This window comes from Botryllus schlosseri, chromosome 8 (assembly GCF_051294905.1).
Source record: "Botryllus schlosseri isolate E-star chromosome 8, Bs_hap1, whole genome shotgun sequence".
Taxonomy (NCBI): Eukaryota; Metazoa; Chordata; class Ascidiacea; order Stolidobranchia; family Styelidae; genus Botryllus; species Botryllus schlosseri.
The window spans coordinates 14,012,303-14,027,607 of NC_137243.1; the positions used below are offsets into that span (position 1 = coordinate 14,012,303).

The following is a 15,305-nucleotide window of genomic DNA, read 5'->3' on the forward strand; positions in this document are numbered from 1 at the left end:
GGGATATAAATCAATCCCAAAGCTATACTTTCTACTAAAAAGCCAAAGCGTAAATAGTAAGTATTTGTGCGTCAAAAAACTGTTACATAAGAAGTGGTAGTTAGCTAAAAACATAACCACCCGAGTTGTAGAAGTACAAGTAGGCAAAAAACGTACTTGAGTATGAGTACTCGGAAAAAGTAGAAGCACTTCGTTGCTGGCCACGTCTGTCACATTATACTTCTCTCCGCCGTATTTTCAGAAGCCGCAAAATGCTCTACTTTGATATGCAGTCGGGTATACAAGTCTTAAGCAATGAAATAATATCATATAGCTGCACCACGTGATGACGTGTGGCGAGATAGCGTAGTGGTATGATCCACGGCTGCAACACTGATGGGTTGCGGGTTCGAGTCCGACCGATGTCTACTCCAGAATTCCTTCCTAAGTGTTGGAGGTTTATCTAGGCTCCTCCTCGCCAAAAAAGCCTAGAAGATGGGTCGTACTACAAGTCGGCAGATACGGAATCAAAATAAAGACAACCGCCGTGGTGTAAATGACCATTGTAGTCGACAAACACCATGAATAGCACAAACAAACTATACGCGATGGCTAGCTGCGATATCTGATGTTGAAATTCATCCAAATCCGTAAATATATTATATATTGATAGCGTTTTGTTGAATTTTATGAATTTTTGCTATTATGTCCATGTCCACTGTCAATCTCTGACTGTCATGTCCATTGATAGGTGAATCCATGCGGAGCATGGACCGGAGCCGGATCAGTACTTTTTTTGATCCGGCTAGAATCTTTATTGACAAGCATGACTTTTGTAACTAAACAACTACCAACCAACCGCACGCCAAGCAATGCAAAAATAAACGAGCCATATATATAAATTCACGGAACCAGGACGGATCATGGACCGGAGCCGGATTGGATATCCGATCGGACTTTTTTCATTTCTAGCCGGAGCCGGACCCGGACCGGAGAATTGAAAAACAGGATCGAAGTCGGACCAGAGAATTTGTCGATCCGCTCCGCGCTAGTGTTGTTACGAGTGACTAGATACGATCCAAAATAAACTGAACGCAGTACAGTATGGGTGGTCACTGGTCATTCAATTTTATATGACCAAATATACCGGTCGCATCATTTATTCTCGCCTCTAACTGGGGCGTTTGTGTGTATGATTGATATTGTCTTACGTGCGACAAAGGCTGATTGTATTGCCATGCAAAGCATAGGATGCCCGCAATTATAGTATTCAGTATGGATACATTTTATGAAGATTCTGTAGACACACGTCAATAGTACTAATCGTTAGAAGAAGGCTAAAGTTACACGGTCATTCACTTAGCTCTATGCGTTCTCAATGGGCTTCCTATTTACGAAGGCTGACAATTATACACAAAACTCAGAGTCGGAAATAGAAATCATGAACGCCGCAGATGAATGGATGCCCTGGCGCGAATTGCCAAATAAAAGCCGCGTGATTTTTCGACGGCCCATGGCTCACGCTGCTTCGCAGTCTGAGACCGCAGATGCTGCATATACTTAAGCTTAAGATTTTGATTAGCGTGTTATGCGCTAATTGTTGAAGGAGTGATCAAGTAATAGCCGTACTTTTCCAGTAGAGTTCACGTAGACTTGAATGCCCAATGCCCATTCTTGCGCTTATATTTTTGGGATTTCGTATCGTGCATATTGTATAGCTATTGAATATAGAAGATGTGGCGAGTTATGTAACTGCACTATATTAGGGGCATAGCCAGGATCTATATTTGGAACAGGTCCAATCATTTGCGCGATGAATTGACGCCCGACCTCGATTATAACCCATGTATTTCACGATCATAAACTCTAAAACAGGGTTGCCTGTCGCACTACCAATGCATATATACAGAGTTCTTAATTCAAAATACTTATTCTTTGGCTGCATGCGGATTTCTGTTTTCAAATAAATACCAGTGTATGGGATGCGACTTGCGCATAGCGAAATAAATCTCTACAATATGTATGGTACGAAAATACACTAAATTTCCTTTCAGGAAAACTACATATTATCAATGGAGTCGTTGATAGCAAAAACCTCTCGTTATGGGCTGATACACTTGTGACAAATTCACCGCAGCGTACCTGTGCACCACATCAGCCCCACCGAGGAGCGCCATACAACCTTATGCTGTAAAACTAAACATCTACACCAGGGGTGCACACTCGACTTGCGCCGCGGGCCCGATTCAAACCTTCAGAGCACTTGCGGGCCGGACCAGTCAAAAGATTGCAACACCTCAAAATGTATGCCCTTTGATTTTACTTGAATACTCAATTGTCAAGCTTATATACATAATAAGACGCTACATCACGAACCAAAGGGTTATATTCTATAATCAACACGTTATTCGCAAACAATGAAATTGGCAAAATTACGATGATTGGCCGGTTGAATAGTTTTATTAAACTGACGATATCTATTTTTGCATATACCGGTTTCTAACTGACGTTTTCACTTTTGCAAATATTTATATTTTGGTCCATTTTCCATAAAACTGTGAACTCACTGTGAACTTTTTGCCCTCTCGGAATTGGGTGTCAATGGCAGCTACTTGTCTGTCGGACACTGTCGGATGGTTATAATGTGGTATGTGGCCTATATGAATAATGAACATACTCGACATTTGCTGTATCGAGGGAATATCTAATGAAAGTATTTCGTACTAAAAATCTCAACGTTTTTTAGAAATGTGCTGGATAATTCACATATTTTCAGAATCCCGTCGCGGGCCGTATAAAACCGTCTGACGGGTCAGATGCGGCCCACGGGCCGTAAGTTTGACACCCCTGATCTACACTTGTGTATACAGAATGGTGACTCGGTAAAAGATTTTTTACTGATACTATATATTTCTTAAAATACTGGTGGTTGGAGAAGGGCCCAAGTTCTTCCATATCTTGTTACCGACTCCGGCACCAAAGTCACACAGTTGCTCGCACAAATTCAAACAAAATTATTGCAACGAAACACAGTAATACGTTATCTCCGGCTACCAGACCGGTTGTCCGTAGTCACGCAAAGAGCTCCAGTCAGCTTCGAGACCATATAATAGTTTACCATCCCTTGCTTGTTGGATTTAGTCCGTGGGACGCGCAAGTAGATGTACCGCCTGTTGAAGTCACGGCGGGTTGGTTGGCCCGGGTACCAACTTGTAAACGTTGCGGTTTTCCAATTCGATAAACGTACCTTGCCAGTCTGAAGATGAGATAGATGTTAATTTACATGTGGATGTACTCGGTAAGGAACTTCTACGCAAACAGGAGAGTAGCCTACAGTTGATGATAATACTAAGTTTCTGGTTTCGATTTGCAAATGCTGCAAATACTTATTGTAAAATCTGGGAAATATTGAAACTAAATATACCTACATACGGAGAAAGAAAACTCAATTGGTCAACGGTCATTCCACATGTAGGGCAAGTTTACGTAGGTTAGTGGATATAGAATTTCTTTGAGGTCGTGATCAGCCCACAGCGTTTGTCACAAAGAGCAATGAAATAAAATTTGCGATCGTTAATATAAATGATCCGCCGGTAGTCAACAACGGCGCGACGGAATAATTAGGCTTGCTAGCCATATCCTGCTCTCCAGTCATATTTCCGACTTCAGTTAATGCATTAGTGTTGTGTATGAATCAGAAGACAACGTTTTATTGTAAAAGTTATAAATGTGCCTTCACTGCCTTGCTGGTATATTTAAAGATACCGTAAATTCATCGTATCGAACCCAATTTCACACTCACTGCATGGTGCAGATCTGTCGCGCCATAGATTTACTGAGATTCAGGTCACGGTATATACAGAAATTTTACATATGTGTCGTCATAAATTCAGTGTCACCGATGCCACGTTTTACATCATTATGTGACTGGGTTCAGTAGGGATGGTGTGAACCTCTGAAAGGTTCGGGTTCATGTGAACGCGAACCTTTTTGAAAGGTTCTGTGTGAACACGAACGTGAACCTCGTGACGTCACGTGGCGTCATATTGCTAATTCCAACCCTGTCTTTCAATGAAGTGATAGCCTATATTAATGTACAGTGTACAGTGTACACTAGAGTTATGACTAAAAAAAAAATTGCCTGTAGCAGGAGTTGATGAACATTTTGGTATAAATTAATAAAATCATAATCATTTTGTTCAAATCGAAAAAAATGTCCCGCACAAACTAACATCAATTTTCGACACTGGTCCAAATATGGAAAAAATTTAAAATTCAAAGATATTCTTTGCTACAAATTTAATCTTCAAATATATGTTCTTTTACACTTATTGTAAAGTTCATTCATCAATTTGACCTCCCTTTCTGTTATTATGTTAGTGCCAGGGACATCTACGACGGACATATCCGACTTCCAATGGGGTTTTGGGGCACGTTATCGCTGCAGGACATTCGACCGCAAAGATAGCAGCAAATGATCTTTGGTATATTCTATAGAGCCCGACCGATATTGGATTTTTGGGTCGATACCGATAAAACCAATATCTCACACCTTAGCCGATAACCCCAATACATTCAGCCGATATTCAAAAGAAGTTGGATGTATACATAAGCACATTTTCAAATCTTCAGAGGGCATTTATTTGAACATCTTTACAGCCATTGTTATACTTGAACATGAAATGAACTAGAAAGGCTGCATCTGGACACCTGTAAAGTGTAAGCTATATGAAATATATCAATATTCTCAGTCTAGCGATCAAAGATTATAGTTTTCTGGCTTCCTTCCGCCATGTTGTGACTTCATACGAAAATTGCCGTTAATTTTTCAACTCCAATGGCCGATACCGATAATTCTTTCAAAGTGTGATATCGTCTCGATATTATCGACGAACCGATAATCGGTCGGGCTCTAGTATATTCCATCCTTAGACATCTGGTTAGAATACCAGTCTTCCTGACACGCATTTGCGATAAATAAGCATCTCCAGAGTTATTATCTATCTGGGCAAGTGGAAGTACGCAACGCAACCCTTGGGCACCCTCTCGCATTGCGTAGAGATGGAAGTTTATGCCATTTGATCAGTGGTAATCTATACTATTTTCTTTGAAAGAACGGCATGTTCTGCACATGCCATAGATAAACTTAAAATCATCCCCACATCCTCGGTTTTCTAATATTTTCATCTGAAATTCGTGCTTGGTGGATTGCACCTAGTTTTCGTAGTGTTTTACCACATCATCTCCAAATTTGTAGCTGAGAGTTGGATTTCTTGAAGACGTTGGATCGAAGAACTCTAATGTATGCTTTAAGAATCGATAATATGATGTTGGCAAGGGATATGAAAACCCATGCTCATCATTGCATTTCGCAGTTTCGAAACAACGCCATTCTGCCGTCCAGTATCAACAGATGCTACGGTGTCACATATGATATATGAGATTTTCAAATTTTCCTGTACATCATATTCTTCTAAGCGTTTTTCTAGACCGCTGAAAATACCTAGAGTTGTTCTACTTTCGCCTTTTCGAACACCCAGTTTGATTGTGCCAGACGAATTGAAATTATACGATATATACAGTCTACATTTAAAATCGGAATTAATAATTATTTATTAATTATTTAATATTGACTGTAAACAAGAACACGATAGGAATAATTCAATCTGGGCGATCAAAATGTACCAAAATACTATCTTAAATCTTCGCAATTGGAATTGGGTCAGTTAAATGCAAATCAGTCGATAAATAAATTATATAGTCTGTATCTACAAAAGAAAGCCTATCCTCCATACAGTGAAAACTGGAAACTTTTTGTGCGGGAGGTTTTTGTTCAAACAGTCTTAACTTTTGTGAGTTTTGAAATCAGGACACAAAAGCTCATCATTTGTGACTACAGGACACACAAAATTTTGAATTTTTTTTCTAGTCATAACCCTATAGTCTACACTGTACAGGTACACGATACCTAGCGAAGACTCGGACCACATAATGCCACATTGCTGAAGTACATATTGACGTTTTAAACGTCGCTAAATGTATCAACCGCGGTAATCAAAGGATATAATAATCGCATAAAATCAATACATTTCGTCGCTTTGCCAACAATTTCGACGAGGACTTACCAGGGAATATAAGCTTACGCCTTAACGGTCTTAGCCAGACCGGACAATGTGTTCGGACTTCGGAGTCTGAGTATTGCTACATCGATATTGCGCAGAGTGTAAAACGGCTTTCTATACTCGCTACCGATACCGCAAACAACAAGTTATACAGCAGTAGCCAGCACCTTAATCGCACAGATTTGGTTTTAATGATACAGTAAAGATATGAAGTCAAGATTGACCCCGTACGCCCGCTCGATTTTTTACATCAGAAAACGATATCAATGTCAATGATTGGTTGCATCAGCATCATTCGCTGACTACGTATATCGCTCGTGATGTTGTGTGATTGCTGGTCAAGCTCACAGCAGAGAGTCACTAAATATTCACAAACGGAAGGCTGGATATTTCGAAGAAGTTTTTGTAACAAAAAAGCCAGTAAAACTTTTAAGGTTGACAAGGTGCATGCTCGTTTAGTGTTGAATTTTTATGCTGCCGGTGCCATGCATAGAGACACCCGCAGTTGAAATGCAATAAATTTGAACCAAGGATCTTATAATGAAATGCAAATTACAATTTACCAAAAAGGTTCACAGTGCAGAACCTACCAAAGTTCTGTTGTGAACGCGAACCTCTAAGTTCACAGAACGCGAACGTGAACCTAACGTTCACACCATCCCTTGGGTTGTCATTCATTCTTTCTTTCCGGTTTGTATACACGTGTTAGAGTTAGACAAACGTTGCATGTTACGGCTCACGTCTGTCGTGTAATTTGTAGGGCGGTTGTTTTCCTAAAAATAGGTAAATTTTGACCTCAAAAATATTACTTTTTACTTTTTTTTACCTAAACAAACTGAATTAGGTGTTTTCCCACATAATGTCAAAATTGTACCACTTATCTTCATTTCTGGTTGGAACTGGCTGCCTTAACGAAGTAGTTTGGCCTGAAAAAACGTTTCTGGCTTAGAAACAGGCAACTTTTCACATGAATATAAACGATATTTTAACGAAATCTGGCCCTATGAAGAATTCCAGTTGTTACGATACATATTACGGTAGAAATAATTAAACTTTTTTGCAGTACAACGGGACATATTTTCCTACATTCTTGGATAGAAAGTGCATGTCTTAACTAAGAAGCTTGCCAAGGACGGTCAACAGTAGCAGTTGTTGGCTGACAACACTCAAGTTGTGTGTATGTACACTGCTGGTCACACACCGTGTTGCTTCTTTCTGGCAATGTTGTCTACATCACTTTTTTCATCATGCGCTTCGTAATATAAGAATGATGCAATGACTAAGAAGTCGTTCTTCAGATAGGATATTGCGGCACGTTGACCATAACACCATGACTACCTATTTGTTTTATTTGACCATTTAAGATTCACAATGAGCAGACAATTAGCCGTTTACAACGGTAGGCCCATGAAGTAGGCTACAAACTGTGAAATATCAAACGATAAGTTGACCGACAGTGCAAAATCTACGATACAAACGAAATGCAGACGTCAAATTTTTTTTGACTTTATGAATAATTTTGACAAATTTTGACCTAACGCTACAATTTTGACAAATTTTGACATGTAAAAAAACCGCCCTAGTAATTTGTATTAAAGCTCTGAGTGTTTAGGGATAATGTATTGAATATAATTGTCGGGCTTTAGTGCTGGTCGATTCGCCCTTACATAAACATGCGTGGAGCGAGCTCGCTGGCGTAACACCGTCGGCTCTTACGGGTACAGATCAACCCGATATATAATACCAATATCCAGAATCCCTAGCGAAGTCGCATTTATCTATGCTTCTGCGAGTCGCAGGTGCTGGGCACAGGTACATGGGGGTAGACTGTGCTGTAAGTCAACATTATGGGACTCGTTAGTATTACATGCAAAGTATTTTTATGCAATATATGCATATCATACATTATATCCTTTCTGCAGGAAGTGGAAGAATTATATGACTGACGGACTGTCAGTCAGTCAGTCAGTGATTGTCAGTCACGCTGTTCAAGTTTAAACAATGATGAAATTAGGATGTTTTTGTTTGTATTAGAATCGCTTCTCAATTGCTCATCGAACGGTACCGAATAGTTTAGGACTGGATTATCGCTTGCAGCCATTCGAGACAGTCACACGACGTCCTGATTATCAAAAGGCAAACTTCTAGCGCCTCGTAAGTCGTGAGTAAGCAAGGCCTTTATCAAATTTGGAACATGAGTTGCGAAAGTCGACTATTTGTTGCCGTTTTTCGTCTGCATGTCTGAGGAATCGCTACCAAGGAAACCAGCGATACACTCGTCGGCGCGCGGTGACGCACGAGGGTGAATTAAATTAATGAAGCTATCAGTATAGGAGGGTTTCGAGCGAAAGCCTCCGTAATATCAATGATTCTTTTACTCCTCCTGTAGTTCTGTTGACATATTCCTTACAGTTATCTTCATCGAATATGAACGATAGCTGATACCTAAATACCGCAATGAAAGATTTTAGTCACCTAAATTATCTTTAGGGGTTTTATCAAGACCGAACTTGATTAGTCACAAAGGCGCGAAATTCTCAAGAATGAACTATATGAATGTCGTCACATACCGTAATCATTAACGTCATCGCAGTCCATACGTCTATTTCATTTGTCGATTCGGGAATTAACTTGCGAATGTATGCCATTACAGCCAAATAGTGCTGTCTGCTGATTATATCGGACAGTTTGCCTCCGACTGAGCGACAATTGGTCTTAGCCGCGTAGTAATCCATTTCACCAGCGACCAACGTGTAGCATTTGTCTTTGAACCGCATACCGCATACAACTGGAAGAATGAAACCATACTTAGTATACTACTTCATGGCGTCATCAGCACAGACAAAAGGAACAATCGATCCTCTTATCCTTTTTTTTTAATTTAATTTTTTTTTTAGGCATAATGACACCCCATCCCCTTTAAAGCTGTAAGATTTGATATTTGTTACTACCTCCTCGAATTTTCAATCTGGCTACGCCAACGTCTGTGTCACCACAGTTAGCTTACCCCTACGGCCCTACATACTGTGGCAGCTGTGATACGTAACGTACTATGCCAGAGCAACACACTCCAGAAACAAAACCTCATTAGATCGACTGAGTTTATCATGGTCCCCGCATATGGTTGGATGGTGGGGATTTCATTTGGGAATAAGGTGTCGTAGTGTTACAAAATTTTGTATTGAATGTGACCTCGTTGTTCAACACTCCCCGTTATAGTTTATATACTTCAGATTCACATCGCGCATGTAGCTGGACTACAGTTTTACTTGCGGAAAATATATGATAACTTGCCAGGTTCCGTTGTAGTAGCAACTATAGATGACGTAGACGTTGTCACCTTCCACATTTCGGCACTTTGTGTAGTGCTGGTTAATGTTGTAGCTTGAGACTGGAAGCCCAAGTTACCTGATAAAATAAAATGTTTATTGTCTAGGTCAGGTTGCGTAATCGTACGGGAATGCTCTGCGGATAAGTCGCGCGTAATGGCATAGGACAAATAATATCCAAGATATAGTCAATTAGACATATTGATTTCTTGCTCCAGTCTTGAAAACTCTGCGATCTGCATATCGTCGTGGGGTATTGAAGTAGTTTATGTCCCTTTTTACAAATTTCGAGATCCATTTTTAAAATTGATGTAAAATCAAGTTTTTTTTAAATTTTCATATTTTTCTACCCATATCCTAGCCATGTTTATGTTTGTCTCACTGTTACAAACTTAATCACGGCCAAGAAATATCCGAACGAGAATGAAAACTGTACATGAAGTTAATTTTCTCAAAATTTGTAAAATGGGCATAAGTCACTTTAATACCACGGCGACGATATTGCCAAAGTCAACTGGACTTACCGGCAGCATTCTCTGTAAAGTAACTTTTGGTCTGGCTCTCAGTATGCCGAATGGGTGAAGTACCGTAGTTGATCACTGTGGTCGTGCTTTCGTTCTTTCTTGAAATAGTCGAACCACGAGTCATTTGGAAAGTTCGTGTTTCAGGTTTACTCGTCACGTATGATTCGTGATCGTCGACAACAGTAGTTTCACCATTCTCACTCGTGGAAGTTTCTTGACTGTAGGCAGTGCTGCTAGATATTTCATCTCTCGCGTCATACCCAGATGTCATTGAATTGGTGATCCGCATGGGTTCTGTACCAGAACTTTGCTTAGTACCACTAGTCAAACCCGTCACAGTTAGAGACTGGGTTGACGCATCCAGGTCGTTTTGCTGTGCTTTGAGATCATGATCTGTCTGTGGTATATCGGTCGCATACTCGGTGGTGGCACGTTCGCTATCATCTGAGATTGTGGTTGCATCATGATTGGAGAACTCGTTAATTGTTGTTTGATCCATTTTAGTTGTGATTATAGAAGTGACATCTGTTTGACTTGTAGATAGTGAATGTGTTGCACTGTGCATCGCATGGGTATTATCAATATCATCAATGTCCTCAGTGGTAGCCTGTTCTGTTTCTATAACCATATTCTGCTCAGTAATTGGCTCTTGACTCGTGACACCATCATCAAGGCTTGACGACTGACTTGATACGTCCATTTCGCTTCGTGGTGTTGTGACGTCACGTATCAGTGATCTATTAGTCACCGCTTCTTTATCCGCCGAGTACACAGTCGTGTCCAACATACTCTCAGTAGAAAACATCTCATCAGATTCATATTCTATGTCGCTTGTAGTTGAGTGTGTTGCAATGTGTGTTCCAGGAACAGTACCATCAGTTGTAACGGTGGGATGCTGTTCTGCTTCTGGCCTCTCACTTACGATAAAATCAGTAGTCGTTCGAACCCTAGAAACGGGACCGGGTTGCTCTTGTTGCATTGCCGTTAGAGGCTCATTAGAATGAGTTGGTTCGTCTGACAATAATACAGGTTTTTCAGTACCAGTGAATGCACCATATGTCGAGTTATGCATCCCTGTAAGCACCTTCAACGAATTGGGAAGAAGCGTTGTCGACGCATCGACGCTCTGGCGCGTTGTTGGCGTCAAAATTAAAGTTGAGTTATCGAGATCAGGCTGTGCTGTGGAGAGACGCGGTTCGTTCATGTTCCTTAAAAACCCACCGCGCCCGGCATTGTTTTCATTTGGAGATTCATCGTTGTTGCTTAGTTGCTGTTTTTGTGTTGAAATTTTGATGGTACTCAAGTGGTAGCCCTAAATCAAAGAAGCATGTTTTAAAGCAATTATGGGAAAGAACACTATACGCGGTCACAACATCAAAGTTCTTGAAATACTCAGTATTTCCTAACATAGAAATCAAGGATATGGGCTGCAACGTATCGTATTGTGGTGGTTACCGGGATTGTGAATATATCTAGGGTTGTGTTTAAAATTTTTTTTTTAAACCAAACATGTTCAAAACGAGGCCCTTGTTTAAAACATGTTTTTTTATAATCCGTGACGTCACGTATATTCAATTGTGACGTCATAGTGGGTTAATATTCAGAATTGAAAATATAGGGTAAATATAGCTCCTTAGACGAAATAGGTTTTCCACACCTGTCAAATACGGACCCAAAATAACAATTTTAACCAGGACTACATCGTCATGCAGCATTTTTACGGTCGGATGGTCATCATAAAAACATTCTTTCCGTACCAATGATCTATATCTACATACATATACATAAAAATATATCATGGATATTATGCCAATAAGTGACCATATTTAGGCCCCACCCCTTTCAAATACATAAGTATTGTACAAGGACATGCTTCAAGTTATTTACTTTTATAATCATATATCGTGACTCGTGACCAGGATGAAAATTAGGCAGGATAAGAAATGTCAAATATGATATACGATATAACATTACAAGATTACAGTGACCCAAAGAATACACAGATGAAGTCGTAATTTTCAATCCAAATTGCGAGACAGTAAGAACTTTTATCCCCCCTCTGCCTATATTGAGTCCAATTCGGTTCTTATACAATTAGTTTAGCAAATCAAGTGCTACCTGGGAGAGCATCACGGCAACCAAAATGACTTCGATGACGAGGAGAACCACAATCGCGAGGACCACTGCGAAAAATGCCGTCAGTAATTGTCGATTTCCTGAATGCAAAGAAAACAACGTTGGCGGACAATCGGAATTTGAAAAGTTACCCTCGACACTATGATCGAACGCAATTACAGTCAAATTCATCGCGTAATGCGGCAATTAAGTCACGACCGATTGAAAACGGTGTCACTTTTCCGAATCGTGATCTTGACACATTACCTTGTTATCTAGTCGATTGTTTGCTTTGCTGCGCCTAAAGCGAGCATAGTTGATGCTTCCCTCCACTAATTATATCAGGGTGGAAATTATTAAATGCAGAATTATGGTCACGGTGTACTTGGTTATTTCGACAGCAGCTGATCGCGCGTTGGGAATCGAATGTATGTCGTAACGAATTGCTCTCCCACCATATCTCGATTAACAAGATCAATCTTTGGATAGGTCAATATATTATGGTAGATAGATGCCCAGCCCATAGCAGAAATCACACAAAACAACAGTAGATCGATATTGCGTAGGTGGAATATTTATAATAATGTCCACTGTATTCGAAACACCATGAATACTAAAGCAACACAAGCACAACCTTCAAACCCAAGCATTAACCGGATTCGTGAACGTCATCACCTTGTACCACGGCGATCAACGCATAACGTCACAAATTAGGCGGGAGAAGCCCCTTGCGCCTATATAGGTATACATTTGATGACTAATTATTCAATATTTCAGCTTACTCGATTCCATTCTCGGCGTTATCACCTTTCTGTAAAACAAATATATTCCGCTGGAGATAGGCGAGAACCAGCAGCTGTGCGTTGCGATCCTAAATAGTTTCACACTTATTTCTATTTCTATGTTAAAATGAAGCTAATTATGCTGAAGAGAAATCTGAATACAAATTAGTCGACCTATTAAGAAAGCCAATTTCAGCGGATACGGCACATCGTGAAGCGCTTGACAAAATCAGTTTTTCCACATCCGGTCATACTACTAAAGCGTTTTCCCTGATGCGTATCTCATAGCAACAATATAGGCGCTTCAAATCATTCACCCAACGAAAAATGGCTTTCGATGCTCCATAAATAACACCATAGAAATATAATGCTGCTTTGTGCTGTCGTCTCAACGAAACATAGGATATTTTTTTAAAATCCTTAGCATCTGCGCGCGACTGTGATACATCCGAAGCTTACTTAACATCCAACATACGAATTGACAAATGGGTTAACTTAACATGGATTTCTATGCTGTATAGCCCAGTCAGCCCGATTCAACTATCCAGACCAAATTTTACAAAATATATTGATTATGAATACTAAGCGCGATTATTAGAATATATAGTTAGATGACCCCGGTCGACTGAGGGAGTAACTAGCACAGAGGCGCTTCTCTCCTAATAACTTCGATTTTTGTCAAAACGGCGACGTCACTATTCGGTTCAGCCACAATATATCTGTGATGTCACATCACTGCTTAGATATATGTCACAAATTTCATTAATTACTACTTCTATATGCGGTGTATACGCCTCTGGCCCCATACTATACCTATAGCATATTTTTTATCTGAAGGCGACGACGCCTTCTATGCATGGTTGTGTAATCGTCCTAAATATCCCGTTTGTATTGAGTAATATATCATGATATCGACGCTGCATATACAATATATTTCGCAGATTTCATTTCAAACAGACACTTCGAATATATACATTATACACGATGCAGTGAGCCGCTCCTCACAAGGTACACTTCTATATTATATTTACTACACTCCTTCAAATTATAGATGCGATATCTACCCGCGTCTTAATAGAATCGACACAATCGTCCCTGCTGTAAAGTTTTAATAGTCGCATCTTGAGACTGGCGAGCAAGCCATAAAACCGCTCCGAATTAAAAGTTTAATTACTCATCTCAAATCGTAGCTCAATAGAGATCGACCATGATTCAATCCCAAATCAGATTTTCGAATGACAAATCCGTCTGACATCTTCCAAGGATATTTTCGACCCGATTCTCGTAGTTTTCGGCCTCGCGTCTTTATGACGAAAGCTAAATTATAATGTACGGCACTTGAAATTAGTCGTACTCGAGAAATTTTGTTACGGTGTCAAGAGATCGCGCATGCTACCGGATAATTAACGCCATCGCGTAAAAATTGGGTGGCGATTACGAAGATACCAAGATCTACTGCGTCTTATAGATGTGCCGATTCAACAAACGCATACATATTGTTCAATAAATAGCTCCTATTTTCTAGATTCTATACATGGACTCGTATTTTGTGTTTCTTTAAGTTTTATGATTTTTTTCAAATAATTTTGCAACTAATCTCACATTCCATATTCATAATTTCTGTGGTGGCTTTATTCACACGGCCTTTGATGTGCCGCCAAAAGCATACATGATTTGAATCACCCAGGAAAAACTATATATACTTACGTATAGGCGTCCGTTAGAGCAATGCTCCTAACCTTTTTTCCTGTGATGAACTCTTGCACACTGCGTTTACTTAAAAGCATTCAACCAAGGTATTTTTTTCACGCCGGTGTTGCCAAATCATTAAAATGTCCATTCACTGTTTGAAGGTATGTATATAAATATCTATATAATTGACAAATCAGTTGGAGATAGAATTCACTTGAGATAAATGACCGACTGCTATTTCAATATCAAAACTGAATCGACGATTCTCTAAACGTACAAAAATTACCGGCAAACACACAGATCACAATACTATCCTATCATAACAACTGCAGATGGTCGGTGAAACTTCTAGCTCACGGCGTTCGCTACCTCGTCATGAGTGGCTTCAATTTTCAATATATTTGAATAAATTATCCACTAGGCTAGGGGTTTCAACCTTTTTCGGGCCGTGGCCCATTTTCCGGGTTGAAAATATTCTGTGCTTCACCTCTTATCCTTGAGTCGATATGCTTATTTCTCTAAAATATGCTCATTTTCTCTTATACTAATCATATTTAAATCAAGACCTCTAGGGATATGATAATTATCAAGTTGAATAAATTTCCTCCAACAAACGACCAACGAAATAATTTTGGGCCCATTCGACCTCCCCCCAAATTGAGGGTTTGGGGTGCGGCAGTTATGACCCTGGTAGATGTTATATAACTCTTATGTAGGCCTACATTATGGCCGTCCGCTGTTCCACTCATGTCGCGAAACCCA

General features: G+C 39.9%; 2 protein-coding genes and 1 long non-coding RNA gene across 3 annotated transcripts in view; all 3 read right to left on the reverse strand.

Moving 5' to 3' along the window:
- LOC145444270 (uncharacterized) overlaps window positions 1–15,305 on the reverse strand; it is a 244,724-nt gene that overhangs the window by 13,813 nt on the left and 215,606 nt on the right. The window lies entirely within an intron of this gene.
- On the reverse strand, window positions 1,810–8,969 carry LOC145444663 (uncharacterized). Its single transcript, XM_080322677.1, has 2 exons — window positions 8,672–8,969; window positions 1,810–3,235 (listed from the first exon to the last, which is right to left on the reverse strand). The coding sequence occupies exons 1-2, from the start codon at window positions 8,876–8,878 to the stop codon at window positions 3,020–3,022; spliced, it is 423 nt and encodes a 140-aa protein (XP_080178803.1). The 5' UTR covers window positions 8,879–8,969; the 3' UTR covers window positions 1,810–3,019.
- LOC145444114 (uncharacterized) lies at window positions 9,367–14,111 on the reverse strand. Its single transcript, XM_080322042.1, has 4 exons — window positions 12,852–14,111; window positions 12,073–12,170; window positions 9,955–11,266; window positions 9,367–9,509 (listed from the first exon to the last, which is right to left on the reverse strand). Exons 1-4 carry the CDS (start codon window positions 12,859–12,861, stop codon window positions 9,367–9,369), a joined length of 1,563 nt encoding a protein of 520 aa, XP_080178168.1. The 5' UTR covers window positions 12,862–14,111.

What these genes read in the sequence shown, in the direction of transcription:
- LOC145444114 (XM_080322042.1), bottom strand. An exon ending in TTGCCGTGATGCTCTCCCAG is followed by an intron (nt 11,267 to 12,072) that starts GTAGCACTTGAT and finishes TCTTTGATTTAG; the next exon opens with GGCTACCACTTGAGTACCAT. An exon ending in CTTTACAGAGAATGCTGCCG is followed by an intron (nt 9,510 to 9,954) that starts GTAAGTCCAGTT and finishes TTATTTTATCAG; the next exon opens with GTAACTTGGGCTTCCAGTCT.
- LOC145444663 (XM_080322677.1), bottom strand. Translation starts at nt 8,878, where the DNA reads ATGCGGTTCAAAGACAAATGCTACACGTTGGTCGCTGGTGAAATGGAT. An exon ending in CGATGACGTTAATGATTACG is followed by an intron (nt 3,236 to 8,671) that starts GTATGTGACGAC and finishes TCTCATCTTCAG; the next exon opens with ACTGGCAAGGTACGTTTATC.